The sequence below is a fragment of the Eumetopias jubatus genome, unplaced genomic scaffold (assembly GCF_037043125.1).
Source record: "Eumetopias jubatus isolate StellerSeaLion01/CBP00866 unplaced genomic scaffold, mEumJub1_p1.0 scaffold_5, whole genome shotgun sequence".
Lineage (NCBI taxonomy): Eukaryota > Metazoa > Chordata > Mammalia > Carnivora > Otariidae > Eumetopias > Eumetopias jubatus.
Window position 1 is genome coordinate 112558519 of NW_028274811.1, and position 17017 is coordinate 112575535.

Consider the following 17017-nt stretch of genomic DNA (forward strand, 5'->3'; position numbering starts at 1 on the left):
AGACAAAGAGTCCAACTGTGCAGAAGCTTGAGGACATGGAGTTTGAATTTCATGTGGACTTTCTTCTGCTTGTGCTCTGCATGATGGAATAGGTAACCCAACCAAACGAGAAAGAGGCCAAGAGCAGAAGGGCTTAGCATCCTACCCGCCATGGACCCAGGACGAATGGATCACTGTCCCTAATAGCAACAGATGAATGAACAGAGAGGGCAATAAAGCATGGAGGCCTCTTCTGCCAGGCCCAGGAAAACCAGTAGACAAGTGGCAGGGAAGAGCTCGTGTGGTGTTCCAGTGAGTTTCTTCTTCTGAGGCTGTGTGCCCATACAATGCCTTAGCTGGCCCTTTCTCTCTTTCCTGCCTGTATCTTTAAAAGTTGTCTCAAGGGTGTCATCCTTTCTTGTTGGAGCCCAGATGTGGGTCTGTCTGTCCATATTTGGCACCATTGTTTTTTCTTTCTTATTTAGGCAAGATATTTTTTTCCCTGATTCCAAAAGCAATGAATTTTATTACAAAAAATTGCTAAATAGAGTCTCACTGCAATTACCCAGAGAAAACCAGTTTTTGATGCTTTGTTGTGAATTCTTTGAGAGCATTTTCTATGGATAGTTAAGCATTGGGGTTACGTGATCTATATTTTTTGTCACCTCACATTTCTCACTCATCAGTGAGACAAGGGCATCTTTTTAACCAACATACAGACGTCTGTAGCATTACTGTTAATAGATATACCATAATTGTCTAATAAGTCTCCTCCTAATTGGACACTTAGGTTGTTCCTAACTTTTCACTCCTATAAATGATGCTGCAGAGGACATCGTTTTAGCTAAACCTTCTGTCACATGCTTCGTATGTCCTTAAGGTCAATTTCTTAGACATAGAGAGCCCAGTCTGCAGAGGACATCGTTTTAGCTAAACCTTCTGTCACATGCTTCGCATGTCCTTAAGGTCAATTTCTTAGACATAGAGAGCCCAGTTTCCTTCTCATGTCCCCCCCCACAGTGTGGGGAGCGTGAGGGTTTTCCATCTCAGCTCCTGTTTGTTGCTGAATGATTAGACAGGCTTAGTTCATCAGTATCTTGAGGCACAGGCATAACCAACATCCTCTAATGCTAATGAATTTTGCCTCCCTTCCAAGCTTAGTTTTCAGTGAGCTCTTCCCACCTTCCAAATTTCAGTGATAGATGACTCATATAGGTGGGTCTTCTTTTCTTAATCTCCTTTCTTTGACCTATTTTCAAGACATGTAATTATTGTCTTTCTCATTCCTAGGAATTTTTTGATGTCTGGCCAGTCCTGATGGGGGAGGCTCCACCCTATTCTGGTCCCAGGACTCCGGATGGAAGGGTAGGTCTCTCTCTGGCCTGTATGAGCTAATGTTTATTGAAATACAAATGTAAGGCACTGTAGACCTTGCTGACATTTCTTTTTCACTTAGATATTTATCTTCTCTGGGTTGGGTCATTTCCCTTGAAAGTCTGATAATTGTTCATAATTGCCACACCTTGTAATTTGCAAGGTATTTTTAATATCTTGCTAGAGTTTCAGAGTAACGTGGTGGGATTGACTAAGGAAGGATTAATATTCTCATTCCACAGATAAGGAAAGAGCCCCAGAAAGGTCAAAGCTATCTGCTCAAAGACTCACCCAGCAAATGTTTAGAATTGCAGGCAATTAGAGCTGGAAATAACCTTAATATCTAATTGTATAAATTGATAGCCAGAAGGTCAATTCCAGCCAATAGATAAACCTATTTGGCTGCATACATTTAAAATTGTTTCCTTTTACTTATTTTTTTTAATTTGTAGCTTAACATTAAAAAGTCAAGATAGGGGCGCCTGGGTGGCTCAGATGGTTAAGCGTCTGCCTTCGGCTCAGGTCATGATCCCAGGATCCTGGGATCGAGCCCCACATCGGGCTCCCTGCTCAGTGCAGAGCCTGCTTCTCCCTCTCCCTCTGCCATTCCCTCTGCTGTGCTCTTCTCTCTAACTCTCTGTCAAATAAATAAATAAAACCTTTAAAAAAAAATAAAAAAAAATAAAAAGTCAAGATATTTCCCATAAATATCTAGATTCTCAGTTTCTTTTTTTAAAAGTGGAAGATCAGTCGAAACTGGACCCACAGTCCCACAGGGTAAATATTTTTTTTAAGATTTTATTTTTAAGTAATCCCCATACCCAATGTGAGGCTTAAACTCACAACCCCAAGATCAAGAGTCACACAGTCTGCCGACTGAGCCAGCCAGGCGCTCCAACAGAATGAATTTGGTGGGAGCGAAGTAGCAGCTACCTCCTTAGAACCTGGTCTGAGCTCTCTAGTTTGCCAAAGTCCTCTCCATTCCCCTGGTGTCCCCCTGCCCCCAGCCCCTGCTCTCATTTATGGTTCTATCAGATCTCTCCAGGCACTAGAGTTTGTGACCTCTGCTTTCATAGCATTGCTTTATTTTATTTTATTTTTATATTATTTTATTAAGATTTTATTCATTTATTTGAGAGAGAGAGAGAAAAAAAACATGAGTGGGGGGGCAGAGTGAGAAACAGACTCCCCGCTGACTCAGCTGGCTCCATCCCAGGATCCTGAGATCTGACCTGAACCAAAGGCAGGGGGACACACAGCGCCCCCCATTGCTTTATTTTAAAAGATGAGGCATCAACACCTTAGAGAAGCTGAAATGACAGCTGTGGGGAGGAAAAGATGAGGCGGGGTAATCAGATCTGTCACTCAAACAACCCAGGGAACCTGTAGAATGACTGAATGACCGTACCTGAGGCCACACAGGACAAGTAAGCAGCGGAGTCAGGCCCAGAATTGAATTTTAGTCTTGTGTTTGCCCCACAAGATCTTTTAGCCTGTCTGAAATTGTGTGTCAATTTCTGCTAGGAGGCCTCATTCCACCTAGCCAACCCTAACCCAAATTAATGTGTGCGTGCACGCTCACGTGGGTGAATATGTGTGTATGATAGACTTTATTTAGTCTTAATTCAAACTCCAAGAATTCAAAATTAACACCCTTGCCTTTGAGCTTCATGAACACACCAGGAAAGAGTTCACTCTGGAAATCTACATCATCTGCTGTGCTTTATCCATAGTAACTTTTTTACCTGCTCTTGTTCCGCTTCAAACTACTGTTCCACCCCCACAATTCCATGATTTCATTTGGGAAGACCGAGTCTTCAAGCACTGCATCACGTGCTACTGTCAGAAAGCAACCCAGGGACACTTATTTTTAAGCACAGCTTTTCGTGTTGGTCTAGTTGACGTGTTCTCACGGAGCTTTCTCTCCAATTCATGGAAGAGCTGGGTCTGTATCTTCTGGAAATGCAGAAGGAGAAGATCTGTAATAGAGGTCACTGTTGGGTTCAGACACCACCAACTTCAGTTACCTTCAGCTTCCTAGGCTGCTTTTAATATTCAGCTCTCTGAGCGAAGCCCTGAGGTCAGAGGTCATCTCCAACTCCAGGATGGCCGGAGAAATGCTGGGCTCTGAATTATCCGGCTTTTCAAGATGGAGCTGAATGGAACATTTTCTTACTGAGCGCCAGTCCAGGAAATGCTGCCCACCATTTGATTGGTTTCCCTGAGGTGACTAGCGCACTTATGGTTAAGACTGTCCTTTCCAGAAACCTTTCTACATCTCAGGTAGCAAGGGCTCTGTCCTTGCAAGAGTATGAGGCATTAGGTTGTGATGGCGAAGGCCAGAGGGCAAAGGACTTTGGTTTGGGTTGGTTGCTAACCTGTGGGGTGAACTCGATTTTCTCATCTATCTGAACTCATCTCCAAGGTCAGTTCTAGGTCTAGGACACAGCTAGGGAGGAGACACACATAGGCTTGAGCTGGGGCCCAGACCCAGCATGACAGGATTGGCCCAAAGTGGATCTTTTAGAAAGACTGGGCTTGGAAAGAGCAAGCCTCAGTTCAGATCCCTGCTTTGCCAGCCAGTTATGTGGCCTTGGACAATCTCTCTTAACCTCACCTTCCTCATCTGTAATGCCTGGATAATCAAGATGGCCTGGCCAGGCCACGGTAGCTAGAGCAAACCACACGCTGACACATAATAGGCAAACAATCATCATGGCTACCAGCGTTGAATCTGATTATCTGCCGGCACTTTACCTGGACTATGTTATTTACTCTTCTCAACAGGTTCATAAAGGAAGTATCCTCATGATTTCCATTTCACGGTTAAGGAGATTGAGGTTACGAGGGGTCAATTCATTTGCACAAATTTAAATGCAGGATGCTTTTCTTTCTGGTAACTCATTACAGTCCTGCTTTTTAGCATTCCCTCTGGCCTTCTAACAGCCTCACACTTTAAGTGCCACATTCACGTGAGAAATACAGCTTTGGTCTGGACTTTGACCAATTAGCCTCTCCAAACTGTGAGTCTAAAGATCACTAACAGCAGCTACACCTCACTTCATCTCCTTTTATTTATTTATTTGACAGAGAGAGAAACAGCAAGAGAGGGAACACAAGCAGGGGGAGTGGGAGAGGGAGAAGCAGGCTTCCCATGGAGCAGGGAGCCGGATGTGGGGCTCGATCCCAGGACCCTGGCACCATGACCTGAGCCGAAGGCAGACGCTTAACAACTGAGTCACCCAGGCGCCCCTCATCTCCTTTTAAAAATAAAACATTGTACATGTGTGTGTTTTCATTATTAAAAGGTTATACAGGCTGATTAGGCTTTGTGGGGAAAAAAAAACTGCACTCGTTTAAAAACGGGTATATTTCTGTGCAGGATAATTTTGCTATGGCTGTATTTTTGGCCCTTTCAAAGCCCCTTGTGTTGTAGTCTCAGCTGCTCAGGTGGAAGGTAACAAAGGAGCTCATTGACGGCTCAGTTTTGACTTTCCAAAGGCTGGTGAATTCTTAACATGAATATGGCCTTGAAGGCAACTGGGCTGAGCTGCAGTGTATGGAAAAGCCCTATTTACCTAAAGTACACTGATTTTTTTGTTGCTTTCTGTGAAAGTAAATTGATTCTCCTGTGGGCTTCAGAAAGAAAAAAAAAATCCATTTCTAACCTTTCTAAAGGCGTCTCATAGAGACCCCTGGAGGTGGAAGCCTGGGGGGGGGCCCAGGGAGCCAGCAGCTTGTCTCAGGGAGCAGCCCAGACCCAAGGACAGATGACCTAAAACAAAGAGCCGAAGAGGGTCGAGGTCATAGAAGTCGGCCTTCTTTTCCCCACAGAAGGACACTTAGCTCTGCCCAAGTCTCAGCAGATAACGCCGACCGCCACCTTTGCTTTCAGGAACTGCCTACAGGATACAACTTCACTTTCAAAAATGTCCTCAGCACAATTTGTTTACATTTATTGAAAAAGCGATACATGAGCATGTGAAAAGCTCACACTGTACAAAAGGATACACCACAGAAATCCAGCCTCCCCTGAGGCAGCCAGTGGGAGCAGTCTATCCTTCCAGGAACATCTACAGATGCCCAAATATTCCTAGAATTCTACCACCAGCATCACCCTCAACAAATGGGATGCTTCTGGTTTGTGCCTTACTTTCCCAGCTTGACGACACTTTGGCACCTTCCTCTGTCAGCACAGATACAGCTACGTTGTTCTGGAGACATGCAGAGCATCCACTGGACGCAGGCACCTGGCAGCCACCCTCCTGGTGACAGCATTACGTTGTCTCCAGACTTCTGAAAGTAGTCTGGCTGAGAGCCCTGGCTGGGGCAAAGGACGCTTTTACCCACATTTAGAAGTGTGTCTCTAGGATTCATGACCACATATGGAATTGCTGGGTCAAAGAAGATATGCATTTTAATCTACGAGGGATATGGCTAACCATCCAACCACAATCTTAGAATCGTAGCTGGGAAGAACTTTGGGGATTATCTAGTTTGGGGATTATCTATTTTCTGATTGTCTTTAGACCCCTCCAGGTCCACAGTGCTTGCCTTGGCCAGACTAACGAGGAAGGTAGAAGGACAGGAAAGGCCGTGAGAGAGAACAAAGAGAGACGCAGGATCTCCATGTGCCCAGCTCTGCCCCATTAGGGCAGCTGAAACAAACACATACCACCGGTTTTCCAGCTGGGGAAACTGAGCCCCCAGGAGTGCACACAGTAAAACCAAGACTAGAGCATGAGTCTTAGTGGCTGCTAGTCAGAAGGAGCAGAGCCTCTGGAACTTGAAGAAAGTCATGATCACCTGCAACCAAAAGGATGTTCAGACACCTTTGACTGAATCAGGAGTTTCTCTTTGTGGAGGTTGTGAGTCAGGAGACCAGATGTGGCTCAGGTCTCTACATTTACATCTCTAGAGCAGTACTTCTCAAAATACTGCACTCAAGGAACAGCCTTGTTGGTTTGTTTTTTTAATTTATTAATTTATTAATTTATTTTTTAATTTTTCATTGTTATGTTAATCACCATATATTACATCATTAGTATTTGGTGTAGTGTTCCATGATTCATTGTTTGTGCATAACACCCAGTGCTCCACGCAGAATGTACCCATCACCAGGCTAACCCATCCCCCCACCCCCCTGTTTTTTTTTTTTAATTTCCAATCCACTCTGGACTGATACTTTTCAAAATGGGATCACACTATATAACCAGAAAAATTAAAAATTTCAAAGACATGCAAATTGTAAATCCCCTCCCCTTCTTTATTAGTCTCAACAGACCTAACTTAACTCAGTCAAACGGCTGTATTCAAGTTTCTAAACACTGACTCTCAATTTCTGTTTTTATCTCATCATGGAATGGTACCAGATGGTTTGCTGATAGTCCCAGTCCAGGGTCCATGCTTTGAATAGCCCTGTTCTGGGTGAGAGTGATACAGAGAGTAAAACACCGTATTAGGTTAACATAAGGTTAACCTTCAGTAGCGTCACAGAAAGAGCCCTGAGAGTAGGAGTCAAGGGTTTCACTCCTGTCCTGACTCACTGTCTACTATAAAATGAGTCCCTTTCTTCCTCTCTCTGGGTTTCATTTTTCCCATTTGTAAAATGGTTTCTAACCTGTCCATCGCAGCTGGGGGTTCAGAGGATCTAATAAGGTGATAGAATTTTCCCTGGAGAGTTAGGGGAATATCCAGTATCCCACGGCCAATATCCCACTTCATGTTAGGAAGTCATGTAACTGAACAGATCTACTTTAGAGGATGGGAGTTTTCATGGTACAAGGAGGTGGGAGGGATGGAAGAGGTGGAAAGTGAGTTGGGGGGCATGAAGTAAGTTTGGAAGGACAAGTCTGGAAGAGATGACACAGCTATGAGAGCAGCTGAGTGATGGGAGTCAAGGAGAAAGGGGGGCTGGAACCATGGAGCTGAGCCCTGCACGGATGGCTGAGTTGACCATAACTCTAAATGGACGGGAGTCTCCTTTCCACCTCCCTCTCTCCCTGGACTCCAGAAAGCAGTCTGTCTCTCTTTCTTCTTGCGATCAACCCCCAGCTCCCCTTGGAACACTTCCTATCCCTCTTGCCCAGATCCCAGCCCCTGCCTGGCCACAGTGAGCTGGTTTTGAAGGTTAAGCACACTGAATCACGAGTCAGCTGAGGACAGTGAGCTCCAGAGGCAGCCGGGACACACCCTGAGAGGGCCAGGCTGGTGTTTCTGGAAAACCACAGAGTACTTGGTAAAGAACAAGCCCTGTCTCATGGACACCCTCATGCTGAAGTTCTGTGTCTGGCTCTCATGTTATAGATTTCTTTATTTCTTTTGCCTAGGAAATCAACTTTTACAAGGTCATTGACTACATCCTACATGGCAAAGAAGACATCAAAGTAATCCCGTAAGTTTCTCCTCAAAACAGGTAGAATGGTAAGCATGTTATCGATGTCCATTGATACTCACTCCAAGATCAACACTAAGCAAATCCAAGAGGGCCACACACTTGGTCAGAGACAGGAAGAGCAGTAAGGAGACAGTGTGGAAGAGCGGAAAGACCATACAAGTTGGGAAGAGAGGCTGCATGTTGTTGAGTCAGCTCCTGGGAGTTCTGGTCTCAGGCCTCAGTTCCCCATCCACAGAACGAGACCGTGGGATCTGATTAGGGCTTTCCAGTGGTTTCTGGTGGAGGCACATCTGGGGCCCAGCCAGGGAGGTGAGGCAAAGGCAAGAAGCTGGCGCAAGGAAAGCTCATTCTCTGTCGTCCTCTTCGTACTGGACCATGGAGGATGGAAAGGAAAGAATTCCCAGAGGGTGAGGCTTCCACCTCCCTGTACGTGGTAAGGACTCAAAGGCCATTTTAAGATTCCAACAGTCAAGAACCTTCTTTAGTAGAAGCTTGTACTTTTTTGTACTTTTTTCTGTCAGAAACTGAGCTGTCTTGTTATCTGAATATTGTTATATGAATACTGTTATTTGAAATCTTCTCTGTGCTAAGAGGCACACTCACGGTTCTGCCTTGAAATCAGCTCACGTTCTGAACTGACTTGCAGACACCTCCAGGCCAAAATCAGACTCTGGGATTTTCCTTCAGTCACCTTAATCTTTAAACAGTGGGTATGAGAGGCCACAATGGGAGTTGATCTTGGTCATTTAGAAATAGACTCGGTTTTGGGGCGCCTGGGTCCTCAGTTGGTTAAGCGACTGCCTTCGGCTCAGGTCATGATCCCGGAGTCCCGGGATCGAGTCCCGCATCGGGCTTCCTGCTCGGCAGGGAGTCTGCTTCTCCCTCTGACCCTCTTCCCTCTCGTGCTCTCTATCTCTCATTCTCTCTCTCTCAAATAAATAAATAAAATCTTTAAAAAAAAAAAAAAGAAATAGACTCGGTTTTGGCTCAGGTTGTGATCTCAGGGTCATGAGATTGAGCCCCGTATGGGGTTCCTTGCTCAGCTCCGAGTCTGCTTAAAACTCTTAAAACTCTCCCTCTCCCTCTCGCTCTGCCCCTCCCCTCTGCGCTCTCTCTCTTTCTCAAATAATCCTTTTTTTTTAAGTAACTTGAAGAGATTATATACCATAATGCAGCACTGAAACGGAAAGTTGCTTTGAATGGCACAAAAAGATAGGAAAAGTGTGGAATGTAAAAATCTATTTCTAAATTCTAAATTCTAAAAGACCTCTTTTGATATTAATAAGGTAATAATTCCAAGTGCAAAAAACATTGTGTCACAGATGAACGGGCAGCGTTTTATCTTTCTGGTTACATGTAGGGAATGGTCTATCTAGGAACAGTTGACTTTCTAGGTATGAGGAAATACTGTACATCCTGTTTATAAGAGACCTATCTAAAAGACAAGAATACAGAGAGGTTGGCAGTAAAAGAATGAAAAAAATATATACCATGCAGATGCTAATAGGAAAAACTAATGTAACTATGTTAATATCAGATATCAGATAGAATTGGATAATACAACCAAGAGCACAAGTGGAGATAGAGTCAATTCTTAATGATAAAGGGGTTAACTCACCTGGCTATGACCGGAAGCTATTACAATTCTAAATCTGTACACACTTCATAACATGGCCTCAAAAAAAAGCGAAAGGGGACAGCAATATAAGAAGATATAGGCAGATCCATGTTTGCTAATTGATAGGAGGAGCAGACTAAAACATAATATAGAATATTTAAATAACACAGTTAAACTTAATTGGATGGATATAGAGGGAACACAGTACTCCAACCCCCAAACCAGAGGACACCCAGTCTTTTCAAGCATACGTGTGACATTTATAATAACTGGTGATAAATGGGCCACAAAGTAAACTTCATATATTTCAAAAGACTGAAATAATACATAGAATGTCCCCTGGTCACAATGAAAAAATCCTAGAAACCAATAACAAAAAACTAATTAGGACAGTCTTTATATGCAACGAGAAACTAGAAGGCCAGGAGCCCTGTGGATGTCGTCCATACAGATTGGCCTCCTGGCACAGGGAGGGGAGGGTTCAAGAGTGGATCTGGAGGGACAGACAGGAGCTGTCTATCACATCATCTCAAGAAATTAACAACAAGGGGCGCCTGGGTGGCTCAGTCATTAAGCATCTGCCTTCGGCTCAGGTCATGATCCCAGAGTCCTGGGATCGAGCCCCGCATCGGGCTCCCTGCTCCGTGGGAAGCCTGCTTCTTCCTCTGCCACACCCCTGCTTGTGTTCCCTCTCTGGATGTGTCTCTCTCTGTCAAAAAATAAATAAAAATATAAAAAAAAAAAAAGAAATTAACAACAAACCAGCAAAAAAATAAGCCCAAAGAATAAACATAAGCCCAGAAATTAGTAACATAAAAAGACAAATGAACGATTCATGAAGATCTTAATGTATCTTTCCACATTTATATCTTTTCTCACAACAAAAAAGTATAATCTTACAATAAATAAAAGATAATAATACCAAAAATTGTAATATTGTCGTGAGGGATAAATGAATACATAAAGCACCCAGCTTAGTGCTCGGTGCATGGCAGGAGTTCACCGTACATGAGTTCCCTCAGTCTCTCTGTGGAATTAAGCTACCTCTCGCTGGGTATTAATGGAGGGAAAAGATGGTGACTGCTTTTGTTCAGCAATCGATGTTGTCCCTTTTCTTGAATAATCACACTCAGTGTGCCATCATAAAATGTATCCATCATGCTTTTTTTCCATGTCTAAATTTGAAACATGAAGATGCTTAGACAAGGTTTGGGGCTCATTCAGGCATAGGGAATGTAAGCAGGAGTTGAGAGTCATGAGAGAGTAGAGAGGGGCAAAGACCCAGATTCAAGGTTTTAGTCCAACTGTCCCTACATCAAAAGTTACCAGTTGTCTTTGGCCTTTACAGGAATCCACCTCCTGATCATTGGGCTTTAGTAAGTGGTCTGCCCACCTATGTTGCCCAGAATGGCCTGGTAAGTAACACAACTTGGAAGGGGGAGAGTCTTGAATCAGTTGGAAGAGTGAAAGGATTTCAGATCGAGACAGTGGGAAACACGATGGGAAGTGTGGGTCTCTCAAAGCCTGACTCTCATTTCTCAACTCACTTGACACTTGGTCCAAGGACATGAACAGAGAATTGACATCTGAGGAAATATGAAATACACAGAGAAATAATCCTTAGATGGGAAGGTGCTTAGTCTCACTGACAAGAAAGATACTTGCTCGTGTGTCAGGGACAAAAGCATATGGCAGACTGGTCTCCCAGGCTCACCATGGACCCAGTCCCAGCCTCGCATTCCAGAGACTCAGTTGCCACTCTTTACCCCTCATCCCTGCCATATTTCCAGCTGTACAATGTACAGCAGAGTTCAAATGCTCCATCTCCCACCACGCCCCACCCACTTGGGGTCAAAAATGGAGTAAGCATCCCCTGCCCTAGAGAGAAAGGTCTTGTCTATTAGCTGCACATCACCCCTATATTTGAGCCCGGTCACCCCCTTTATCCTTCCCCAGGCACACACTACTCAATGCTGCTCACGTAGCAAGAAGTTTATATATTGAATATTTTCTAGGTACCAGGCACTGTCATTGGCTTTGGGGATAGACAGATAGATGTACCAGGTACAACTTCTGTTCCGAAGCTCATAATCGAATGGGGAAATATCTTAAACAGATTCTTATATACAATGTGATGAGGACACAAGAGAGATATACTGGGTATATTCTAGGAACACAGAGTAGGAGGCATATAAACCAGGCTTTTCTTCCTAGAGTGTTAGTCTGAGTGGTTTTAAAATAAATAGGTATTAGGCGGGCAGGAACAGGAAAGGGGATTCAAGATGAAGGCAACAACTTGAGCAAACCCAGGCCTGGAGTTTTGACTGGCATGGTGTGTGCAGTCCAGTGTGGCTGGAATATTAGGTCTGAGAGAGGAAGAGGTCAAGAGATGAGGCTTGAGGGGGAGGGGAGCGCCAGATAGCAGTGGCCTTGGATGCCAGGTCGCGGGGGTGGGACGTTAATCTGTAGACAATGAGCTTTTACGCAAGAGGTTGGCATAGTCAATTTTCATTTTAAAAACATAACTCTGAGAGATCTGAAGGGATTAAGAGGCAGAGCACAAAGTACATCCTTACAAGCAAGAGAAGAGGAGCGTCTCAACAAGGGCAGACAGTGAAGAGTACCAGCATGGCCCACAGCCATTGAGTGCCTAGGAGCCACGCAGTAAATAAATTTGCTCGTTTGATACTCACACAAGTCTGACAGAGACAAGATGGAGAGAGGGAGATCAGGGATCAGATCTCATACCAGGAGGGTAAAACTGGCAGGACTTTGTGATTGTGAGCAGAGACGGAGGGAGAAAGAAGTGTCAGAGCCAATTTCGGGCTTCTGGGTTGGATGAGTAGTGCTGCCATCAGGTTTGGATACAAGATGAGGAGGTCAGTTTCAGACAAGGTGACACTGAGACATTTTTTCGGTAGCAAATGTCCAGTAGGCAGCTGAAGAGATGACTCTGAAGCTGTGGGAGAGAGGAGGGACGGAGATGGGGATTTGGAAGACATCAGGACCAGATGGTACTTGAAACCATGTGTGTGAATGAAGTCACCAGGGAGAGTGAGAGGGACCTGGGGTGGGATATTGTTGGATGCCAGCATTTAAAGATTAGGTGGAGAAAGAGGAATGTGTGAGGGAGGATCAGAAGGAGGGCTCAGAGGTATCTGGAGATCTGGGAGTGAGTAGTGTCATGGAAACCGGGGAAGTAGAGAGATGGCCAAATGCAGCAAAAATGATCTAGCGAGATAAGAACTGAAAACCCTATTGAGTTTGGCAGCTAGATCACTGGTGGCCCCGATGGGTGCATATTTGGTGGTGAGGTGGAGGTGGGGACCAGCATGTGGTCTGCCGAGGTGTGGATGGGTAATGAGGAGGTAGAGAATCGCAAAAGAAAAGAACGGGAGAAAGCCTGGACGGTTGCTACTGGGACTATGTTTGGGTCGAGGGAGGATTTCATTTTCCAGGATGGGAGAGACTCAAGCAAGCTCATGGATGAAGGGAAAGAGCCCTCGGAGAGGTCAGAGATCAGGAGGGAACAATGGCAACTGATGGAATTGGCCTAAAGAGAGGCCAGTTCTGGAACAGGAGTGGAGACAGCTCACCCTCTGAGACCACAGGATGGTCAGGGCCAGTGGGTCTGGCTGGGTTACTTCAAGCTCATATTGGTGCCTTTTTGAGAACTAGAAAACAGTACCCCTTCAGTGGACGAAAAGAGAAAGACGAGGAGCATGGCTCTGCAAATAGGCTGAGTCAAGAATAGGCTGGATTTCAGCTCCCAGTCAGCCCTTCAGTGAGATGTTTTTGTGCAGTACACACACTATGCAACGGTACAGAGAGGTCCCATGGGCAGGGCTCTGGAGTGATCAGGTAAGTCCCATATGTATGGTAGGGTAAACTGGTTCAATTTTTAGGAGAGGAGTCTGGCAACGTAAAACCAGAGCTATCACACTTTTTATTTCTCATTCTACTTTGGGGTTTATGCCCCAAGAAAAAAACTCTTTCTTTACAAAACAAACAATACCAAACCTAAGTGTAATTGATTTAAAGATGCTTAGAGTGGCATTATTTACACTAATAATGACAAAAATTGGATACAACTCAAATGTTTAACAAAAGAGAAACAATACAATGAGATACAATACGGCTATTGAAAATGACAAACTGTAGCCTCAATTTTTCCAAAGCTTGGAAATGACTAAGGAGTGAAGCAAATGGCAAGAAATAATGTTTATAAGGTAGCTTTTCTGTTCAGTGGCCTCAGTTAATCATTGAAAGCCATCTAGAGCATGTCTACCTGAGGAAAAGAATGTGAACGCCTTGGGCAAGTACGTAGTGTTTCTGAAGATAGCACGCAGGGCTCACTGGGTATGCTATCGAGTCTAATCACGGCTCCATTATTCCTCTTCATGGCTTTCAGATTTGCAACATCATGAATGCGCCTGCAGAGGACTTTTTTGCATTCCAGGTAGGTCACAATTTGTTTGGTCTCTTAGTCATCTGATTTTTTTTTTCCCCTAAAGAGGGTTCGAATACATTAAAATCCATCTATTGACTGGGAAGCAGTCTCAACAAAGTAAAAATACGGATGGAAAAAAATCATGTGCCCATGGAAATGGGGAGGGAATTACTTTGGTAAATTCCAAGGTTTCATTTGGTTTTAATGTTCACACGCTTTGCTTTCTGGCCTCCGGACCTATGCTTATGTTGTTCCCCTGCCCCGGAACCATCCTGTCCTGCCCAAATACTCTCTGCCCTTCAGTACAACCTCAAATGCTCTGAAACCTCTATGAAGTCTTATTCTGTTTCCTCTGGCTAATATCATTTCTGTCTCTTTGGGATTTTCATGGAATACTGTTTAGCACTCCATTTGATTTTATCTGTCTTTTTCACAAATGTTTATGGAGGGCGTTGTCTGTGCCAGGATTTGACACAGGGCTACACTGGCCGCAACGGTGGACCAGACAGACATGGTCTTTATCTCCAGGGGGGCTCATGATTGCATGGGGAGAAAGGCCATGGAGTGCTGGCCAGAGGACAGAAGGATAGAGGAGGGAATCTTTCTGGGGACCTGACTTAATCTGGAAGGAATCAAGGAATGTCCCTGAGCAATTATGTTGGGGCAGCAAAGAAAGGAGAGAAGACTACAGGAAAGAGAGAGCTTGTTGGAAGGACCTAGAGTAGCCCAATGAATCTGAGTGAGAGAGAGCATGGAGAGTGGCAGGAGGAGATTCTAGAGAAGTAAACCAAAGCCAGATGACACATGGTGAGGACAGATGACACATGGCCTGGAGTTCTCCATACTATATTCCCCTTACTTTATCTTTTATTACCTTTCTTTGCTTTCAGATTAATTCCTCTCAGCAGAATATCAGCTTCCTTTGGTCAACGGTTGGGCCTTATCTTTCCTAATATTTTCAGTTCCAGGTGGCCTATGGATATTTGTTGAGGTTAGCCCGCCAGATGGAAGAAAAACAAAGCATTAGCAATCAGGAAATAATTAAGAAGAAAATAAAAATGATTCTTAGAAAAATTAGTGAATTATTTTTTTACTCTTTGAGGAACATCATGAAAGAACTTAGCAAGGATATCCTTCCAAAGTTAAAGTTGTATGTCTTGTGTTGGGATTTTGATCATATCCGTGTGACGAGCTCGAATGGTTGCTGAGAGTGGCTAACCTGATTATAACGGTACAGAACTTGGTCCCTACCCAATTAATTCCATTTACCCACACTAAAAAAATCAAATCTGATCTTGTTTTTGGATTCTAGACTTCTTCCTCCAGCTCATCCTCTACAAAGTAGCCTGAGTAATTTTTCGAAACTCAGGCTGCATCAAGTAACTTCTCTGCTTAAAAATCATTAATGCTTTCTTGTTTGGCTTTCAATAAAACCTGTCTCCTTATCATGGCCTTCAGAAGGAAGGTGTTTCCCGAAGTTTAGGTAGAGACTTGGGGGGAAGGCAGAGCTGGAACTCATGTCTCCTGACCAATAGCCCCTTGCTCTTTGGGCTGTAATCTGCATCCTCCTGGAGTCACTTTCCCACCAGGTGCTGACTTCCAGTGTTACTGAAATCATCATTGTCGTCATCATCACCATCTCACCACCTTAAGAATCTTAGAACTTTGGGATTGGAAGACTCTCCAAGTACAGGAAGACTTCCTTGACTTCCTTCCCTCCTCTGGCTCCCCCAGAACCATAAGAAACTCCCCACCTGCTGTGCAGTTGCTCGCTTACCATCCAGATTATGAGCAACCTGAGGATAACTTTTGTGCCTCATTTGCCTTGGTTTTTTCGATTTCTAGCTCAGTTAAATGTTTAATATTTTATGAATTCATGAGAAAAGAGTCTAGAAATGACCTAGCCCAGTCTTTCCCATGTTATAAATGATAAAAGTGAGAGGCTTAGACAGAGGGGGAAGTGACTCACAAAGGGCACCTTACGACTGACCGAGAGACTTCAGCTCCCTTGTCTCATTCGTTCCATGAGCCAGAGATTCTTGCTACCATCCCCATCTACAGATGAGACAGTTGAGGCCCACTGAGATAAAATGACAGGCCAAAAGTAACCCAGGAAGTCACGTCAAGAGTCAAGAGACAGGGCGCCTGGGTGGCTCAGATGGTTAACCGTCTGCCTTTGGCTCAGGTCATGATTCCGGGGTCCTGGGATTGAGTCCTGCATCAGGCTCCCTGCTTCTCCCTCTGCCTCTCTCTCTGTCTCTTATGAATAAATAAATAAAATCTTTAAAAAAAAAAGAGTCAAGAGACAAACAAACAAGATCTTTAATGATGGCTTTGTTAAGCCCTTTCCAGCACCTGGTAGCTTGTGGGAGACACCGTGAATTAGACTCTGAAGGATCAGAAGCAGGTGATACACTCCAGATTACCTTAACCTCTTCTCAGAGCAGGCAGGTGAAAAACAAAGCACAGAGCCCATCATTAAGCCACAGGTTTTGTTGACATAGCCACAGTCTGCTTTGTTTACCACCTACCCACAGACCCTAGTTGTTTGCAGTTTTCATTTTATAGCTATTACCTGGAAAGCACAGGCACTTTTTAAATAGGCTTAAATAGCTGGCGTGGCAGAAAGTCTGAACGTTTTGACGCACAGAGGCTCATGAACCGTATGGTATTTAAACTCATTGGAACCCCTCTGCTCCCCCTCTGTTGTTGCATATGTTGTTGATAACGAGCAGACAGAATTATTGTTCCCTTGTCCTTTTCTGACTGCTATTTCTAGGGCGAGTTCTGGCCAGATTTCTGAATGAAAGGTCTTCCTGAACAGTAACAGATTTATAAACCTACTCTGGCTTCTCTTGTAGAAAGAGCCTCTGGATGAGTCTGGATGGATGATTAAGAATGTCCTTTCTATGCCAATTGTGAACAAGAAGGAAGAAATTGTTGGGGTGGCCACGTTTTACAATCGCAAAGATGGGAAGCCCTTTGATGAGATGGACGAGACCCTCATGGAGGTATGGTTTGGGAGGAGGCCTTTGCCATTGGGTTGCAGCGTTGGCTTGTTGCCAGCATGTGGGAGGCCCTCACTTGGGAAGGGGTGGGAGCTCACCTTTTCGAAGCAACTCTGACTCAGCCTCAACGTCCGCTCTCTTTGCTCCCACTTCTGCACTACCGTGTGCTGTCAGAGAAATCCACATTCCCT

At 44.4% G+C, this 17017-nt stretch overlaps 1 protein-coding gene across 2 annotated transcripts in view; it reads left to right on the forward strand.

The window, feature by feature from the left end:
* Positions 1-17017, forward strand: part of PDE6A (phosphodiesterase 6A) — a 56195-nt gene that overhangs the window by 13113 nt on the left and 26065 nt on the right. For both annotated transcript variants that reach the window (XM_028106726.2, XM_088023506.1), the window contains 5 exons: positions 1270-1344; positions 7683-7747; positions 10717-10783; positions 13780-13827; positions 16680-16829. In XM_028106726.2, the coding sequence (XP_027962527.1) occupies positions 1270-1344; positions 7683-7747; positions 10717-10783; positions 13780-13827; positions 16680-16829 (405 nt within the window). The remainder of the gene's footprint in view (positions 1-1269; positions 1345-7682; positions 7748-10716; positions 10784-13779; positions 13828-16679; positions 16830-17017) is intronic.